Source organism: Trichomonas vaginalis, chromosome I, assembly GCF_026262505.1.
Source record: "Trichomonas vaginalis G3 chromosome I, whole genome shotgun sequence".
In the NCBI taxonomy this organism is placed as follows: domain Eukaryota; phylum Parabasalia; order Trichomonadida; family Trichomonadidae; genus Trichomonas; species Trichomonas vaginalis.
The window spans coordinates 13671596-13689921 of record NC_067203.1 but is presented as its reverse complement, the minus strand read 5'-3'; the positions used below and the strand labels follow the sequence as shown (position 1 = coordinate 13689921).

At 32.6% G+C, this 18326-nt stretch overlaps 5 protein-coding genes across 5 annotated transcripts, besides 1 other annotated feature; 1 reads left to right on the top strand and 4 right to left on the bottom strand.

Annotated features, from left to right (window-relative positions):
* Positions 1 to 3652: 3652 nt before the first annotated feature.
* On the bottom strand, positions 3653 to 6839 carry TVAGG3_0981600 (ubiquitin-protein transferase protein; the record flags this gene model as incomplete). Its single annotated transcript, XM_001321030.1, has 1 exon — positions 3656 to 6817. The coding sequence occupies one exon, from the start codon at positions 6815 to 6817 to the stop codon at positions 3656 to 3658; it is 3162 nt and encodes a 1053-aa protein (XP_001321065.1).
* Positions 6840 to 7283: 444 nt separating this feature from the next.
* Positions 7284 to 7922, bottom strand: TVAGG3_0981590 (uncharacterized protein; the record flags this gene model as incomplete). The annotated part of the gene is made up of 1 exon (XM_001321029.1): positions 7284 to 7922. One exon carries the CDS (start codon positions 7920 to 7922, stop codon positions 7284 to 7286), a length of 639 nt encoding a protein of 212 aa, XP_001321064.1.
* Positions 7923 to 8032: 110 nt separating this feature from the next.
* Positions 8033 to 8829: a mobile genetic element.
* A 349-nt stretch (positions 8830 to 9178) lies between these two features.
* TVAGG3_0981570 (thymidine kinase protein) lies at positions 9179 to 10597 on the bottom strand (the record flags this gene model as incomplete). Its single annotated transcript, XM_001321028.1, has 1 exon — positions 9261 to 10313. The coding sequence occupies one exon, from the start codon at positions 10311 to 10313 to the stop codon at positions 9261 to 9263; it is 1053 nt and encodes a 350-aa protein (XP_001321063.1).
* Positions 10598 to 10993: 396 nt separating this feature from the next.
* Positions 10994 to 15194, top strand: TVAGG3_0981560 (ubiquitinyl hydrolase protein; the record flags this gene model as incomplete). The annotated part of the gene is made up of 1 exon (XM_001321027.2): positions 11325 to 14765. The coding sequence occupies one exon, from the start codon at positions 11325 to 11327 to the stop codon at positions 14763 to 14765; it is 3441 nt and encodes a 1146-aa protein (XP_001321062.1).
* A 48-nt stretch (positions 15195 to 15242) lies between these two features.
* TVAGG3_0981550 (armadillo (ARM) repeat-containing protein family) lies at positions 15243 to 18276 on the bottom strand (the record flags this gene model as incomplete). The annotated part of the gene is made up of 1 exon (XM_001321026.1): positions 15286 to 18246. One exon carries the CDS (start codon positions 18244 to 18246, stop codon positions 15286 to 15288), a length of 2961 nt encoding a protein of 986 aa, XP_001321061.1.
* Positions 18277 to 18326: the final 50 nt, after the last annotated feature.

Here is an 18326-nt window from a genome sequence, read left to right as displayed (position 1 = left end):
AAATTTTCTCAGAAAATTAAACTCTGATTTTTTCAAGCATAGATATACAAAAATCAAAAGAAATAGAGCTATATCCAGCACAATTAGGTTGTTGTAGTGTCAGATTTATAATCATTATTAAATAATTCTTCACATCCATTACTTAGACATTTCAATATCGTAGTAAATTCAACATAAAAATACAATTTCAATAACAATAATAGCAATAAATACCATTGTATTGCATACTGATACCAAACATTTGCATTAAATTGTATAAAAACGAATTTGAAATTCAAATTTTGATGAACAATTGCTACAATTGCCAAAGAATGCATATTTATGCTAATTCAATGCGTTTTCTAGTACACGAAATAATATATTTTCGCGAAAATCCGAATGTTACATTCTTATAATTGGCCGGATTAATACTGATTTTAAATATTTCAGTTATTTACCTAACTGACTGAAATTAAGGCAAATGATTATAAATCTTACACATAATTATTAGATAATACATATAATTTATTTTCGTACACAGAATCACCTAATAAATTCAAATTCAAAATATCCCTAACTCGCAAAAATGGGCTATATCCCTAAATTGGTAAGTATTATGATGATGTTGAAAGGATTATTTAATATAGAATTATCTTTCAAAAATCGCTATAAATATATAAACATACGTTTTTATCATTGATTTCTCTTCATTGTTATTAAATATTATTTCTTATTTTTTGACATTTTTGTCAGCAATTTGAATAGTGCTGACCATGTTTTGAATTCATTCCTTGGTCAGATTTTCATTCTTTGGACCTTTTTGTATACGGTAGATAAAATTATGAAAATGGGTTTGTTAGCACATTTCATTATGATTTTGATTTTTGAATCCCGATCCGACTCAAAATTTGATGTATCAAGAAAAATTCTAATCCGATTTATTTGACAACCGTTAATTCTTATATATAGTTTTCTCGTTTTTATTCCCCATATTTGGGGCAACATATGATTTTCCATATAAAAACACTCCCTACGAACAAACCCTTCAACCAGGGTACTATAAATTCGAAGTTTGGGGTGCCCAAGGAGGTGGAAGAGATCTTTCTAATCACCAATATTCTGGATATGGCGGGAAAGGAGGGTATTCAGTTGGATATTTAAATCTACTTGATGCAACAACAGTTTATGTGAGAGTTGGTGGAGTTGGAAGTTGGTCACTTTCTGGTTTAGCTTCAGGTGGATTTAATGGAGGCGGATCTGCTTATGGAGATGGCAATACAGGACATGGAGGTGGAGGTGGAACTGATATTCGGATTAATGAAGATGATATCTATGCCAGAGTAATAGTTGCAGGCGGTGGTGGAGGTGCTGAATATGATGGTGAAAATGGTGGTTATGGAGGGGGAGAAACTGGAGGACCAGGACATTCATATAACTTTGCTGGAACTCAAACAGGTTCATATAGTGGTGGACAATTCTTTCAAGGTGCGCACACAAGAGGAAGAGGTGCTGGAGGAGGTGGGTGGTATGGAGGAGGTTCCAGAGGTGGTTCTTCAACTCCTCCAACATCATCTGATGGAACAAATACAGATGGAGGAAGTGGAGGTAGTGGTTATGTTTATACTTCCTCTACAAAGAGTTCATATCCACCAGGATGCAAACTAAACGATAAATATTTTCTTGAAGATGCAAGAACATATGCAGGAAATACTAATTTTAATGATCCAAATGGAAATTCAGAAACAGGTCATCCAGGAAATGGATTTGCAAGAATAACACCTAGTGAAGATTCAGAATTCTTATATATCAAAGCAGGAAATGAATGGAGTAATAGTGGATATCTAAACAAAGATACTTGCAACACAAAATTAGTTATCAAATCAACTTTTAATGGAGCAAATGTGATTTCAATTTTTCGAAATGCATTTAAAGGTCACAAATGTATCACAGAAGTCGAAATTCCTTCTTCAATTAAAGAAATTGGATCTGATGCATTTGAAGATTGTGATAAATTAAACAAAATAACATTTTTAAATCCTTCTTCATTAACTTCAATTGGAGATTCGTGTTTCAAAGATTGTATAAAATTAGTGACATTTAATTTTCCATCAGGAACTATAACAATAAGTAATTCATGTTTCCAAGGATGTTCATCGCTTCAAACAATTGGAGATATTTCACAAGTTACAACAATTGGCGATTACAGTTTCCAAGGATGTTCATCACTTCAATTAATTGGAGATATTTCACAAGTTACATCAATTGGAGATTACAGTTTTCAAGGATGTTTATCACTCCAATCAATTGGAGAAGTCTGGAAAGGTTTAAGTTCTATTCCTGGTCATTCATTTCAACAATGTGGAATAAGGATTCTGAACTTTTCTCACTGCTTTCAGTTGACTGCTTTTCATAGTGAAGCATTCAAAGATTGCATAAACCTTGAAATTATTTTCTTTCCAAGGTATTTAGAATCAATAGGACCGAGATGTTTTGAGAATTGCAAATCATTAAAACAAATACTTCTCCCTCCCAAAATTACATCAATTCCAGAATATTGTTTTAATGGATGCAATTCATTGAAATATGTTTTCATTCCACAATCAGTTACAGAGATTAATGCATTTGCATTGTGTTCATGTGGAATCACAAGTGTTAGAATAAATCCAGATATTGTTGTAAATGGAAATGCATTCATGAACTGGACAAATTTGAGTCGAGTTGAGATATTTGATAACACAATAATAATGCCAGATGCATTTGCATTATGTAACAAGATTGAAAAGATTGTTATATATGAATTTGTCACTCTTCATAACAATTCATTTGATTCCATTAGTCCGAATGTTTTTTATTTTGGTGTTACAGATGTTTGCCCTACCGCGACAGAGTATGAGTTGAAACGCTTTAATATTCAAATAATCAATGTTCTGAATGAGTATTCAGCAGATGAATATGGAACAATCAGAGTTAATAGATGTACACCAGGCGGTGGGAGTTCCAGTTTTAATACAGGAGGCAAATGTTCGTGCACTCCTTATTATAACGAATACCATCGGATGAGACAAACCCCAAAGAGGAAAACAGATGTTTTAATCAACTTACAATATCGTTGATATTTTTTTTGTTTGTATGTAAATATATTAGTTATATTAGATCTAAATAGTCGGAGTTTTTTATCGGATGAGATAAGGTTTATCTAAAAGCATAATTCAGGGCCGAGTCTACTAAGCTGCTTCACTTATTCTCCATAGTAAATATGAATCTAATTCTTAGTATTACATACTATCATTGCCCCATATAAATGTATTATGAAAATATATGAATTTCTAAAATCTAATAGAAAGTTGCAATCGTGCAAACAAACTTAATGATGAACATTTCAAGCCCTTGAAGGGAGTTAGTAGAGGCGACTATTAAAGAATGATTCTTCCACAAATATTGCTCTTTATTATTCTTAAGCTGCTAAATTTAAACCCAATTGATTTATTTGGTTTATGTTGCAATAAAACAAAAGTTTATCCTTAAAGGCAAATGCGACTTTTAATAAAAATTTGAAGATTATTTCACCAATTAATTGAATGAAAATTATTCGGCACATATATAAAAAAGCCAAATCATTAACAAAAAATAATATTTTTAAAAAATCAAACAATAAAATAAATAATATATAAATAGTTCATTTGAATTGGAAACCCTGAGAGTTTTCAATAGCAATTCTAATTCTCTTTAACATTGTTGCTTCGTCAGTTATGTCAGGAAGAACTAAAATGTAGAAACAAGTGTGAGAAGTAGGGATATGGTTTGGATCTCCATCTCTCATGATCTTGAACGGAACTTTACCCAATCCACCAATTGGAGCTCTTGGAGACGAAGTAACGAAATACAACAACTTCTTCTTTTCGTCGATGTTCAGTTTATCTCTCACGATCTTCCAGAAGAGTTTCACTGCAGGCGAATCTGTAGTGTAGTTCTCATATGTCGTGTTCTTTTCCAGTGCTGTGAAATCTAATTCGTCCTCTCCTGCGACCATCAAACTCAGTTCTTCTGGTCTGAACAGCGGCATGTCCAAATTCGTTGGAATTGTGAAGAATCCTTCTTTGAACTTCCTGAACTGTTCGTCAATGGACTTGTTCAAAACGTAGTCAACAATCAAATCAACGTAACTCTGTCTGTTCGCGTTTGTCACTGGAATTTGACTTCCTTTTGGAACTAATTCGACATTTTCATAAGTGAAGTCAAGACACATGTCATTTTCAACATCTCCTTCGTACGAAAGAATGTTCATCAGTGTAGAAACAAGCTGCGGATCAATCTCTTCCAAATCATTGATTCCAACACTGACTCCTTTCAATTTCTTGTAGAGAGCAAGTGGAAATCTGATATTTATAAAGTTTCCGTTGTAAATGGCCAATCCAACAATTTGGCCAGCCAATTTAATGTTAGGGAATAAGAATGGATCCAAATCTTTGTTGAACCAAAAACAATCTCTCATTTGTACAAAAAGTGACAGATCAGGTGAAGTCAACTTTTTAACGATCATATCAAAGAATTCTCTTTGAACACCACCTTCATCTACACCTGGTTCTCCCTCGAATTGGACTTTTAGACGTTTCTGGGCTTGCAATGTTATGTTTTTGATCTTATTCAATTCATCGATTGTTGTTGTCAAAATTTTCTCTCTGTTTACTTTCAAAATCAGCCAAACATCTTCAGCAACAATTTTTGGTCTTCCGTTCTCAAACTGTGTTGCATTTCTACATGCTTGTATATAGAAATTGTTCATTATTGATTCCGCCATTGTTCTGACCAACGAAATCTTCAAAGCAGGAGTAACAAGCCAAGGAGCATTCAAACAGTAACACCACTCCATCTGTTGGTCTTTCCTTATACCGTACATCTCTTGTTTTGGATCGAGTTTGTCACATAAAGTGAAATTGTAAAATGCTTCAAATGGCAATTTCTGGCTTCTGTTGTTTGCATTCCATATTATTCTCAATGCATCAACAGCTCCTCTTCCTGCCTGACCGTATAATCCCGTGTGACTTGTTGTTTCATTCAAGTAGTCATTGAGTGACTTGAGAATCTGTTTTATTGTCTTTTCCTGCAAAAGAGAAATCCATTGTATCAATATCTCTTTCGCTTGTGGTAATTTGAGGATTGTCATAACTAATGTATCCCAGAAATCATATGCTGTCGATCCTCTCAATGTTGTTAAACTTGGATGCAACAATGCAGTGATAAAGAACCTCATTGTCGTTGGTCTGATGATTGCTGGAGGTTTTTCTTGTACATTCTTCAATGTTCTTATGAAACAGCGATCGAGTTCATCCATTAATGGTCGAGATACAGCTGTTGAGAACTGATCGTACACAGAATTAACAAGTTCTACATCTACACCACATGTTGTTTGGCTCTCTGAGAATCTGTCTAAAATAAAAGAGCCATTTATCGTAGACAAATTAGAGAAAACTGTATTGACAATCTGTTTGGCATTCTTGAATGTGACGAAACTTGGGAAATGTGCTCCATTCAATAACAACACTTTTGGTGGCGCTCTGAGTCTATCTTTTATAATTGGTCGGTTGGGCGGCAACAATGATAAACACTTTGCATTTGTGTCTTTGAGTAATGGTTTGTTGGGGCCTGCGAGAACTGCGAAGTAGTTTCCGCATGAGAAAACTCTGAAATACGGTTGTTGAGGGTATAATATTTTGATGACTTTGTTCATTTGCTGGCCATTACCATTATAATAGCCGTAAACATACAAAGCGTTCTCAGATGACAATGCTGCGAATCTTCCATCATTTCCGACAGCAATATCTACAAATTGATCTGGAGCATCTAGTGTTACAGCAGTTGGAGTTGATCCCCATTGGTCTCCCCATAAATAAACAGTGCCGAACTCATCAATGGCAGCACTTGTGTTCTGGCAAGCTGCAATGTGTACAATAAAAACACAACTTAATGATTCAACAGGAATAAAAGTGTCAATTGAAGCGGAAGGGGAACCTAATTGCCCTTTATCGTTTCGACCAGCAGCGTATACTAGTCCTGTGCTTGTAAGAGCGAGGGAATGGCCGAGACCAGCGGCAATTGAGGTAATTGGGAGTCCTTGGAGGCAGGAAACGAGCTGTGGGTAGAAGATCTTCTGTTGCTGGGTTCGCAGACCAAGTTGGCCGTGATGGTTGTGGCCAAATGCCCAGACATCGCATGTATCAGTTAATAATAATGTAAAATTGTTTCCGCAAGCGGCTTGTATGAAACAAGGGGTTTGGCATGGGAAGGAAACTTCTTTCTGGTATGTTACGAGGTCTTCGCCTTTGAAACCAAGCTGGCCTTCTGAATTTGAACCTGTTGCGTAAACTACGGGCGAAGCAGTGTCATGTCTTACGGCTAATGTGATCGTATGGTTCATGCCACATGCCGTGTAGTATACGTAATCCTTTAATGATGGTTCTTTGTGGAAATTTACATGAGCTGAACGATTATCTTCGACATTTGTTGATGAGGTTAAAATTTTGTTGGAACTGGAGATTGCACATATGGTTGATTGATTGCCTGAGACAAAATTGATGCCTTTGTTTGTTAAATTTGCTAATTTTATAATTGACGGTGGACTGTATGGCTTTCCTTTAGCACCATTCGTATCTTCGACATCTAATACAGCATATACATCAACGACTTCGCTTGGAAATGAACTTGTATCTGAAATTCTTTTATTTGGTGAACTTGGATTATTTACTTGCACTGCAGTCACTGGAATGAAGTCAGGATAGTCACCTGGCTTCATGATGAAGGATAAAATTCGGGAATCAGCTGCAGAAATTTCATTTGACATTGACTAAAAAAATAATTTTGAAAAAAATGCCCGAACACTGATCCCTTCATTTTTTTGAATAGGAAAATTTTGCTGTCAAATTTTTGGTAGTTTTAACTGTGTGTTTAGCCCGAGCAAATATCGTGTCAATATTTGTTGCCACTTACATGTAATTTGATAGTATCCAAAATCAAAGTAGTTATCTTTTGTAAGTATTTTGGTTCTTCTAATAATTAGTCTTCTTAAGCATTGTTCCACCATGGATTTACTATAGATATCACTCATTATGAGTTCTATTGCTTCAAAAATTATTGAATACATTTTTTGATCAATAAATAATTTCATTTAACATAATTGAACAATTTTTATTAACCAAACTACTAATCAAACAGAATGTAATAACATTACAATACAATACATGCTAAAATTACACCACAAATTAAAAATATTAAACATATAGACTATTTTTAGACTGATAAAACATATTTCATGCTTCTGCTACAGCATTATCTTTTGAAGTTTCATCATCTTCATTATTTAATATATAATCCAGCTCTTCAAGATTATTTTTCTTTGAATGACGTTTTTCTCTGAAAATTTTCTTATACTTCTTCTTAGGAGCATTCATCCTTTCTATTGCAAGCTGCTTTCTGAGTTTCTTCTTCCGCAAATATGAGACGATTCTATAAATTAAGCAGCCTATTGAAGTTAATACAAATATAACAATTAGGCATATTGAAACTATATCACTGTACTTATCATCAACTTCTGCTGGAGGGAAATCATCAAGATATTGTCCAACTAGGAATGAATAATTGGATGAATTCAATTCTACTGTTATGTTTGTATCCGGAATTATATCTTCGCTGTAAACTGAAATGTTAACATCTGAATTAAGAGTTGAATTATTTGAATTTAATGTGAAGATTACAGGATCATCTTTTGATGATGTTCCATGGAATCTATTGTTTCCATAGTAGTTTCTTGGAACATTATCATTTCTGACAATATGAAGCAAATCATCATCGGATAAATCATAAGATGCTTTATAAGTATATGATCCATAAGTTCCTGCAAAGAAACAAAGGTTAGAAGTATCATTTAATCCACCTTTTTGCACTTTCATTGTATAATTTCTTGTATTTGTCACTAGAATGTTAGTACAAGTAGATGGAAAGATTGCATATGTAAACTTTACTGTTACCATATGCTCTGTAGTTATTTCAATTTGGCCAGGAGTAGGGGTAATTTTAGCTAAAAGTGACACGCTTGGAAAAAGTGACACACCCATGAAGGGTGTGATTACCGATAGGTAATTTCGACAGTTTAGAATTTAAAATTTTTTATGGAACTGTTGCGAGTTTCATAAAGAATTTAAGGAATATAAGCAAAGATTTGAATCAAAATCTTAGACCTAAGCCGCTCGATTCGCTCGCGGCTTCCGCGAATTACAGATCAGCAAAGATTTGAATCAAATCTTCGAACTAAGCCGATCGCTTCGCTCGCGGCTTTCTTTATTATTTTAAATTTGCATATTTCCATCAAAAGTTCATAAGGTAAAAAATTTCGTTTATTTTTACTAAGAAAAAAAAGGTTTTTGATAATAAATTTATTTTATTTCGAAAAAGTAGCAATAATCGTAAAAGGGTATTGATAGGCTTGCTAAAGTAACTAATTTTAGCTGTCAAATACTTTTGTATTTTGAAGTAAATTAGTATAAATTTGTTTTTACTTTTATTTCGAAAAAGTAGCAATAATCGTAAAAGGGTATTGATAGGCTTGCTAAAGTAACTAATTTTAGCTGTCAAATACTTTTGTATTTTGAAGTAAATTAGTATAAATTTGATATTATTTTAACTCCCTTTGAAAACCTCAATTTTCCATACAGAGGGAACGGGAATAGCATCCAATATTCCCTGAGAATGGTTGCGCATTCTCAGTTCCCTCTATATTTCGAACGAAGCTCTCATCGGTCTTTTTTTTAATACTAAACGTTTTTTTTCTGTCACTTTTAGCTAAAATTTGGGTTTGCCCTAATAAAAACCGTACAAATCATAGCTTTTTCAATTAAATCTCGGTTTTGACAGAAGTATTATTAATTTAAGCTACGAATAAGCATGTCAAAATGTAAAAATTCAATTATGAAAAATTGGATTAGCAAAATTAGATTTAGAAATGCAATTTCGAATAGATTTACCATTCGGAATGAAAACGAAGAATTGGATACGAACAGAAGGATCAATTTTTGCCTAAGTAACTGCGCTGACATATCGAAAGTTTAGTTTGAACTAGCTTATAAAAATATGAATATTATTATTTCCAATTTTGAAATATCATCAATGAATTATGGAAATAAGTGGTTCAGTCTTGGAATTACATTCAATAATTTTGATAGTATTATTTTGAATTTAGAATATTTATTAAATAATATTAATAATAATAAAATAGAAAGAAACAATTAGGATCAATTCGTACTAGTTGAGTTGAGGACATGACCCATTGAAGCTCTGTAGAGAATTCCGAGACGAGAAATTGGAATGAACTTCAAACCATCAACAACTGCTGTAAATGGAGCTGGAAGGCCTGTAAGTGGACAAATAGAATCGAGTTTGGTGACTTTTTCGCATCTTGGGAATAATTCAACAATACTTGGATAGGCAACATGATTTTCATTGCCATCAACAGCTGAAACCATGACAACTTTGCCACTATTTGCAAGTTCATCTGCCCAGTCAGCAATATTCTCGAAATTCTGAGCTTCGTCAATTCCAATAATATCATATTGATTCAATTCTTCAATACTTGGAAGATTTTGGATGAACTTAATCTCAACATTTGACTTATGGAAATCATGAGCACTTTCTGGACGTAAACATATTGCTTTCCTTCCAGCAATAAGATAACGGTTCAATACACGAAGCAATTCTGTTGTTTTTCCACTTTTGATTGGGCCTACTGTGAGATTAATCATACCAGATGTTTGAATTCCAAAGAAAGCTGCTCTTGAGGCTGCAACATAGGATTCAGAACCACCAATCAATTCAACATCTGTAGAATTAACAATACGCTTACTGAAAGCAGCTTCAGAACCTGTTTGACTGCAAACAGCAGAAAGCTTTGTAATGGATTCGCATTTTGACATTAAATCGAGAACCTTTCCAAAAGGTTTACGCTGGAATGTACCATCAAGAGCAGCAACTATTACTGTTCTTCCGAAGTTTGCAAGTTTCTCGGAGAATTCAACAACATCTGGGAAGAATTGACCTTCATCAACACCAATGACTTCGTAGCCAAGGCATTCTTCTAAATGTGGCAGAAGCATATTGCATGGTATAGCATCATGCATGTATTCATCATGTGTTGAAACTTTGTTAACTGAATAGCGTTGATCTTTGTCATATTTCATGACAACAACACGTCTATGTCCATGCTCTGCACGATTAATGCGACGGAGCATCTCTGTTGTCTTGCCAGCGAACATTGGGCCAACTATTACCTCAATTCTTCCTGCTTGCATTGAGAAAATGAGATAAAAATATTTGCGCCAAAAATTGAGAAAGATATTGCGCTAAAATTTGAATGGGTGGCGCCAAGAATTTCTGACATTTTTATATGTTTGAATTAAAAATAATTTGATACTTATCATGAGTATATTAATATTTTTGAGAAAAATCGAGATGATTGGTCAGTTACCGCCAAAAAAAGGCGCCAAGTGTTTTATACGTTTGCCTTGGCATAAATGGTTATTTTATAATATAATCGAGTTGACCGATCTTAGCATGCTATATTATGCAAAATTACCCACAATATTCCCTGATTTTTCCAATTTCAATTTAAAAATATGATTCAAATCTAAAAAATACAACTAGCATTAATTTTTATTTGTATTTTAAATAATAAGAATCATGTAAAAATGTGCTGTTTCTGATATGATTATGTTTGATGAGAAAAATGTTGACTTATGCTATTTATGATGCAGTATCATAAGTTTTGTCGCTTCAAATCTAGATAGCAGTAACTGTCATCGCTTCTTGTATAAAATATTTTCTCAATTCAATTTGTGTTTGTCATAATTTTCTACAACATATAATAACCTCCCCAAGAACCTCTGTTTTCTCAATGTTGAAGAATTTACCCAAATTTGAAAATATGAAATAAAATTTGGACCCGCAATATTTCAAAGTGAAATCCCCTAAATTTTTATCTATTTATGCAGAAATTCTCTAGTGATTTAGATGTAATTAAGTCATATTTTTCCGAAACCACTAGAGAGGGGAATGCTGCACTGAAGGAATTAGCAGAAATAGATTTAGAAAGTGATTCCGAAACATGTGAAGGGTCGTTTCTACTGCAAACCATATGTATTCTACCGCTAGCTGGCAAGAATGCAAACAAAATATTCGAAATAATACAGAAATATCAACTAAATGATACTTTTTTAGAATTATTAATTTCGATTACTCACAAAATACCCGATCCAGATTGTCAACGATCCATCCTTATTTATTCTTACAAGAAATCACAACCAATGCTTCGTAATTACTTCAAAACAATCATAAATTTACCAGTTGCAAATTATGATTTCGATCCAGAGCTGTGTATTGATCATCATCCAGGTCTACTCAATCTAGGAAACACGTGCTACATGAATTCTATACTACAGCAACTTTACTCTCTCCCTATTTTTCTCAAACCATTCTTAGAAAATGCGAATTCAAATCAAGGATATAAAGAACTTCAGAACATCTTCTATTCAATGGCTTTTACGAGCTTTCCTGTAGTTACTCCTGAAGAATTTATAAAGAAATTCGTATGGCGTGATGGTACAAAGATAAACATACATGCCCAACAAGATGCTTTCGAGTTTTTCCAATATTTTTTACAAAAAAGTGACAATTTTGATGCATCTTCAATTTTTTGTGGATCTACAGTGAGTACGATATCAAACAAAGAATTAAATGTTAGTAAAAAGGAATTTCAAAACTTCTATGGCTTGAATATACCTGTTAAAAACAATAATTCGTTGAATGAAGTTTTAGAAAATTATTCGATGCCAGAAAAATTAGAAGGAAACAACCAATACTTCGATGAGAATCTAAATAGAATGATTGATGCTGAGAAGTCAACATTTATATCAGAATCCCCTCAAATTTTGGTTTTTCAGTTGATGAGATTTTATTATGACAAAAAGAAGAAGACAGAAATGAAAATTAATGATGCCTTTTATTTCCCTTCTGAAGTAGACATCAGTAAATGCTCTATTGGTGTTGAAAATACTAAATACAAAATTCATGGAGTTGTAATTCATAATGGAACCGCAACAGGCGGCCATTACTTATCAATCATCAAATATAATGGTGATTGGTATAAGTTTAATGACAATATTGTCACTAAAATCTCTCAAAAAGAATTTGATAATTTGACAATTGGAAATCCAAAGCAAAGAACAAGTGCGTACTTATTATTTTATGTTAGAAATGATGTAGAACTTAAAGATCCGCTCCTTGTATGTCCTCCAAAGCTTCTTGAACAAGTTGAAAAAGATAATACTTATTATCAGAAGATTATTTTAGCTTTTTCTGAACCTTTCATTTCTGTATCATTAAGAATATTGACTAGAGATGATTTCTTCATGTATTTCTTCAGAATTTTGTCGCATTCCAAAAGATATCATTTATTATCTAAGAAAATCATGGCAAAAGTCATGGAAGAGAAGTACGAAGTTATTATGAAGCGAATTAATGACAATTTGCAAGTAGTTATGGATGTTTTTGCGCTTGGATCTGTTGAATCAAAAACAGTTTTCACAACAATCATTTCTAATTCGATGTATCGATGCGAATCCCCTTATTCATTGAATTTCTTCAATGCATTCTTTAAGAACGCACAGAAAATACTGAAATCGTATAGAAATGTTTCATCTCCTTTCATTGTAATGAACATTTTCTTGTCGAAATCAAAAGAAAACATCAAAATTGCGATTGAAGAAAAATGGATTCTGTTTCTTCTGAATTTCAGCGCAATTATATATGACAAGAAACAATCAGATAGTTACATAAAGAACGTTGAAACTCAAGAACTGTTTCTCTGCATACAGATGTTGAAAGATTCTCTTGATGAAGGAGGAATAAAAGTTCTTCACATCATTGAACCAAGAGTTCAACTGAACCAGAAGAACTACGAACAATTCGAGAAACTAATGAAAGTTGTTGCAAAAATTGAAGAAAACATGAAAAACATCAACCAAGAAACATCTAAACAAAATGAAGAAAAACATTCTCAAGAAAATGATGAAGATAAATTTAATGAAAATCAAACTAAAGAAAATGAAGAAAAAGTTCATAATGAAGAGATTAAATCTGATGAAAAACAAAATCAAAATGAAGAAAAACAAGATAAATCTAATGAAAAAGTAGAAAATCAAACTAAAGAAAATGATGAAAAAGTTCATAATGAAGAGATTAAATCTGATGAAAAACAAAATCATGAAAATGATGAAAATAAACAAACTAAAATTAATGAAAAAGATCAAAATGAAGAAAAGAAATCGAATGTTGCAAGTTCTAAAAATGATGAAAAGTTTGTTTCAAGTTTAGATTTTGTTTCTCTTTTGTTGACAGAAACTGATGAAGAAAAGATGAAACAAGCACTAAAGAATGAGACAATTGATACAAAAGAATACTTCACTATGTTAGAAAATCATAAGGAATTGTATCCAGACATTGCAAAGAATTCACACATTTTAGTTTTGGATTATTTGTTATCAAATCATTTGGAATTTAATCAAATTTGTTCAAATTTCTGTCAATTGTTACCACAACAATTATTGTATCAGTCTTTCATTAAAAAGATTGAAAAAGAAAGCCAATTTGTACTAGAAAACTACACAGATATTTTCTTTGATCAATTTAATCAATCTATTTCTGATGTTTCTCCAAACAAAACAATCATTAATTTCATTTCTAATTTAAACAAAACAAAAATAACAAAGAAACAAAAATTACACATACTTAAATCTCTTTCTGTTTATAAAGATGAACAAACACAAAGTGAAATTAAGAAATGTTTAGATATTAATGATTTTTCAAAAGAAGATTTCGTTGAAACAATGAAAGAAATCTTTAATATTTCAAGAGAAATTTTCTTTGTTTATTTGTTCGATGAAATCAATTCTTCAAATATTTGGCGTTTCAAATTGATTGACGAAATTATTTCAGGAATTGATATGACAGACAAAGAGAAGATTAATGGACAGATGTGTCTTATCAATGCATTCAATAGATATGATGATTTTGATGAAGATTTCCAATCAACTTTGATTTCTTCTGCCAAAAAAGTTTTGAAATATTTCATTTTGCCATCGGAAATCGAAGTTAATTGCAAAGCTTTGAAGCATATTTTGTTGGATTTGAATGAATCAGAACAATTATTGTTTATTCCTTTCTTATCTTCATTCCAAAAGTTTGTTGATTACATGAAAAACATTGATGAATTTGCTTCGATTTCTTTGTTATTATATCATTGTTTTGACAAAAAATCTCTTTCTGATGAAGAAGTTTTCACTGAATTCATGAATTGTTATGACAAATGTGATGATGTTGATGATTACATTGATGACTGCTCTTTGTTTAGCATTGCTTTGATGTTCAGTTACACAAACGCTTTCATCAATTTGACTTTGAATTTGTTGCCGAAAACTGATTTCGATTTTCCAAAAGAAAAAATGTTTTACGAATTTTGTTTGGAGAAAATGAATGATGAACAGATCAAATCATTGATAAACAGTTGTGAAACAACAAAGAAACCTTCAGAAAAAGGATTCAATCACGAATTGAAGAGAATCATTTTCTTATTTGATCATTTACCAAACCATCGTAATCTTATTCATGAAAAGATTCATTTCACGAAGGAAGAATGTGAATCATTGCCAAAGAAACTATCAAAGAAGATTTCTGTCTTATTTAATTAATAATATTTTTATGTGTTTATTTATATTTTTTATGTTATGTAAACAAAGATGTTATTATAACTCCTAATTATTTAAATTGATATTCTATTTTTCATGAATCATTTTGAATATGAAATATTGGTAGGTTAAAGTTGCATTTCATTCACCTGAACACAATATGAATCCACAACATGTATCTTGAAACAACAAAACAGAATAACATATCATACAGATGAATCTGATCATTAATGAAAGCACAAAAAAACATATATTCATTATAGATTCAATACAGATAATTACTCTATTGTACAATACAATACTTCTAACAAAATATATTATCATTGTTCACAACTACTGAGGTAATGATTATCAAAAATCTCTCTTGATATTCAATTTCTGGATTCATATAGGCAGAATTACTTAGTCTAGAGATCATATTTAAACAGTTAGATATGTTATTAAAGAAATCTATTTAAAAATCACAAAAAAATCTATATTTGCATGATAAAAACAAAAAAACAAATAAAAACAAAAATAAAAATTAATTCTCTTTCCAAGAGAAGAGTCCAGGAGGTGCATCGTCATCATTTGGAATATCTTTCTTGTTCATTGACTCATTTTTAAGATATCCATCAACAACAACTGAAGATGCAACAATGATTCTGTATTTCGGAGGTAAACTTGATGAAGAATTGATTAATACAGTTCTAAACTTCTGCAATCTCAAAGTGAGATACATCCAGATAACAATATCAATCAATTGTTCGATTATATCAGTTGGGGTTTCTGATTTCACGGATTCTATCAATCCACAGAGCATTTTAGTAGTCATATCAGGTGCACCTTCGAATCTCATGAAGCAAGGTATAATATTTGGCATCAATCTCTTTAATTTTTGAAGATTTCCTCCAATTATCTCTTTTGTTGAAGAAACAATCTTCATGAATGTACTCAATGGTGCATGTATTAAGAATGACTGTATTGCAGCTTGAGAAAACTCACTGTCTGGCAAATCAAATACTTTTGTGAAATATTCAAACGCCATGTCATTAGATAAGCTGCAAGCAAGCTCAGAGCTGCAAGATATGCATGCCAGTCTATTCGGCCAGAAGGAAAGTAGGTCTTTAACCGGTGAAATTAATTCATCAATTTCTTTTCCAGTTCTATTAAGTATAAACGAGCAAACACCAATAGCGTGCATCAATTCATACTTATTTCTGAACTCTCCACTGGATTGGAAGTCATCTACGATGGTTGAATTTAGAGAATTTACCATTCCTTCAATAATCGTCCTTGTTCTTGAATTTCCTTTCGGCAAGTCTCTTACATTATTTAATCCCTCAACAATTGACGCAAAAGTAACGCAAGATCTTTGAGACAAAAATTGAGAGATATTTGGCAAAATTCGAATCAGCCAGTGTAAGGGCATTAAATCCTTCTGGAGGGTCGGAGTGATCACGTGGAGCAGCCGGAGTGCTTGGTCTTCGAAGCCGATCCTTATAAGTGATTCTAGCAAAATTTGGGCAATGGGAAGATGCAATGTTGGAGATGAGATAAAGAAAGCGTCTAATGACGACGAATTACCTTCATTATTTACATTAAATACCTCACACGTGTAATCTACAGCTGCATTTGCGATGTTTGCGTGTTGAATTAAATTTGATGACGCAACTACGCGAAGCAGGAGCCCACCATTGGTTCCTGCGAGTCTCAGCTGGTTTATCAACTCTGTTGGTGTCGGGTTATTGAACACAGACGACAGAAGTTGCACAATTTTTGAAGAAAGTGGAGATTCCGCTTTAGATGGCGAAACTCCAGTGATAACAAGCGGAAATCCATCGCATATAAAAGGTAATTTTTTGATTAAAGACCGTCTTATACTTAAAATTTTCTCAGATTCGTCAGCTCTGTTACAATTATTCTCAGTTTCAATAGAATGAATGTAATCTAGTATGATAAAGATGTCATTACACTTCTGGAGCAATTCCTCAATACCATTTTTGAGGATTGGTGGTCCAGATTTCAGAAAATTCGCCAAAAACAATCTTACAGGGGAAGAAAGCTCTTTTTCACCAATCCCTTGCAAGCAAAATGATACAATCAACGATGGATCTACGTAATTATACAAATCAGCCATTGTAAACGACAATGCGCCTCTTATAATGATATCTCCGTTCTGAGAATCGGTTTTTGTCAAGTCGTAGAACCTGTAGATGATCTGGTCACCGAGGGAAGGCAGCACAATCTCCAGAACGTTCTTGAAAAACAAAGATAACTTGTATGTAAACATGCCCGATGTAAAGCATTCAATAAATGTTCGTTGGAACGATAGGGTTATACAACTCAATAATTGAGAACTGAGTGCCGATATAACAGGGGGTGTCACTCCCCCAACATTTGCATAATGAATGAGGATTTTCATTTTATCGTAAATTGCGGACCCTGAAGTTCTCAGCATAGAAATAAGCTCGCTTTCATCTGGATGGTCATTTAAGTTCTCTGTTGGGAACTGTATGTTTAAGAAATATACTAATAATATGTGAGGAATTTGTTCAATCAAATCATCTAAAGTATTATCATTGGAATTATCGACCATTGGATAGTTTTTAATTATGATCTTTTCGGCTTCTTCCATTGGGTATGTTCCTGTTGCAAGTTCTTGAGGAATAAGCAAATTAAATAAATAAAAAACTTGTGGAATGTGATTTGCAATTGCAAGAAGACAGAATGGTGATAGAAATGGTCTAGATCGTAAATAATCACAAATTGTCTGTCCATCTATGTATCTTGCTGTAACAAATGCATGAATATATAAAAATATGATAGAAAATGAATGTAATAGTTCGTAATGCGTTGCTGTTCGAGAATAATTCAGTTCTCTGATGCATTCTATTATTGTTTGCGTTAAAATAATTTTTGCATTTTGTCTAGAAAGATATCTCTTGAATGAGGCAATGGGATACTTACCATATATCATTCTTTTGAAATGACTACGCATTAATTCTTGAAATTTATGATTATGCTCGTAATCATCGAGTAAAATTGGCATTTTTGAGATAATTGTTTGGTCGTCTGAGCTTAAAATTGAAGGATTCCTGTACAGAAAGTAATTTGAGTAGAATGAAACAATCTGATTGTAAAGCTGCAAGATTCTTTTTTCATACATAACCGTTGACGAGTTTGCGAAGAAAGCAAAGTATTGAAATGTGGTATTTATATCAGCCATGCCGGAAAGCATTAGAACGGGAGGTATCTTCTCGAGAATCTGGTTCATTGTGAAATAAACAATTTGTTGTTTCTTTAAGACCTTTTGATCGATTTCAACACCGAAGCTAGATGATATCCAATTGCATAGATATGAATAGCAAGGAATCAGTGAATCCGTGTTAGATTCTCCTACTAAGTCTAAAATCGGCTTTAAATTAGTATCAGCACCATCAAGAGCACGGATGATAACTTGCAAAAGCTTATTTGTTTTAGAAATATCTTTGTTTGTTATCATCTTTTACGTGAAAGTGCTTTTTATACTAATTTTAATTCCCCTAAATAAATTTGTTATAAACCCTGAATTTTAATTGTTAT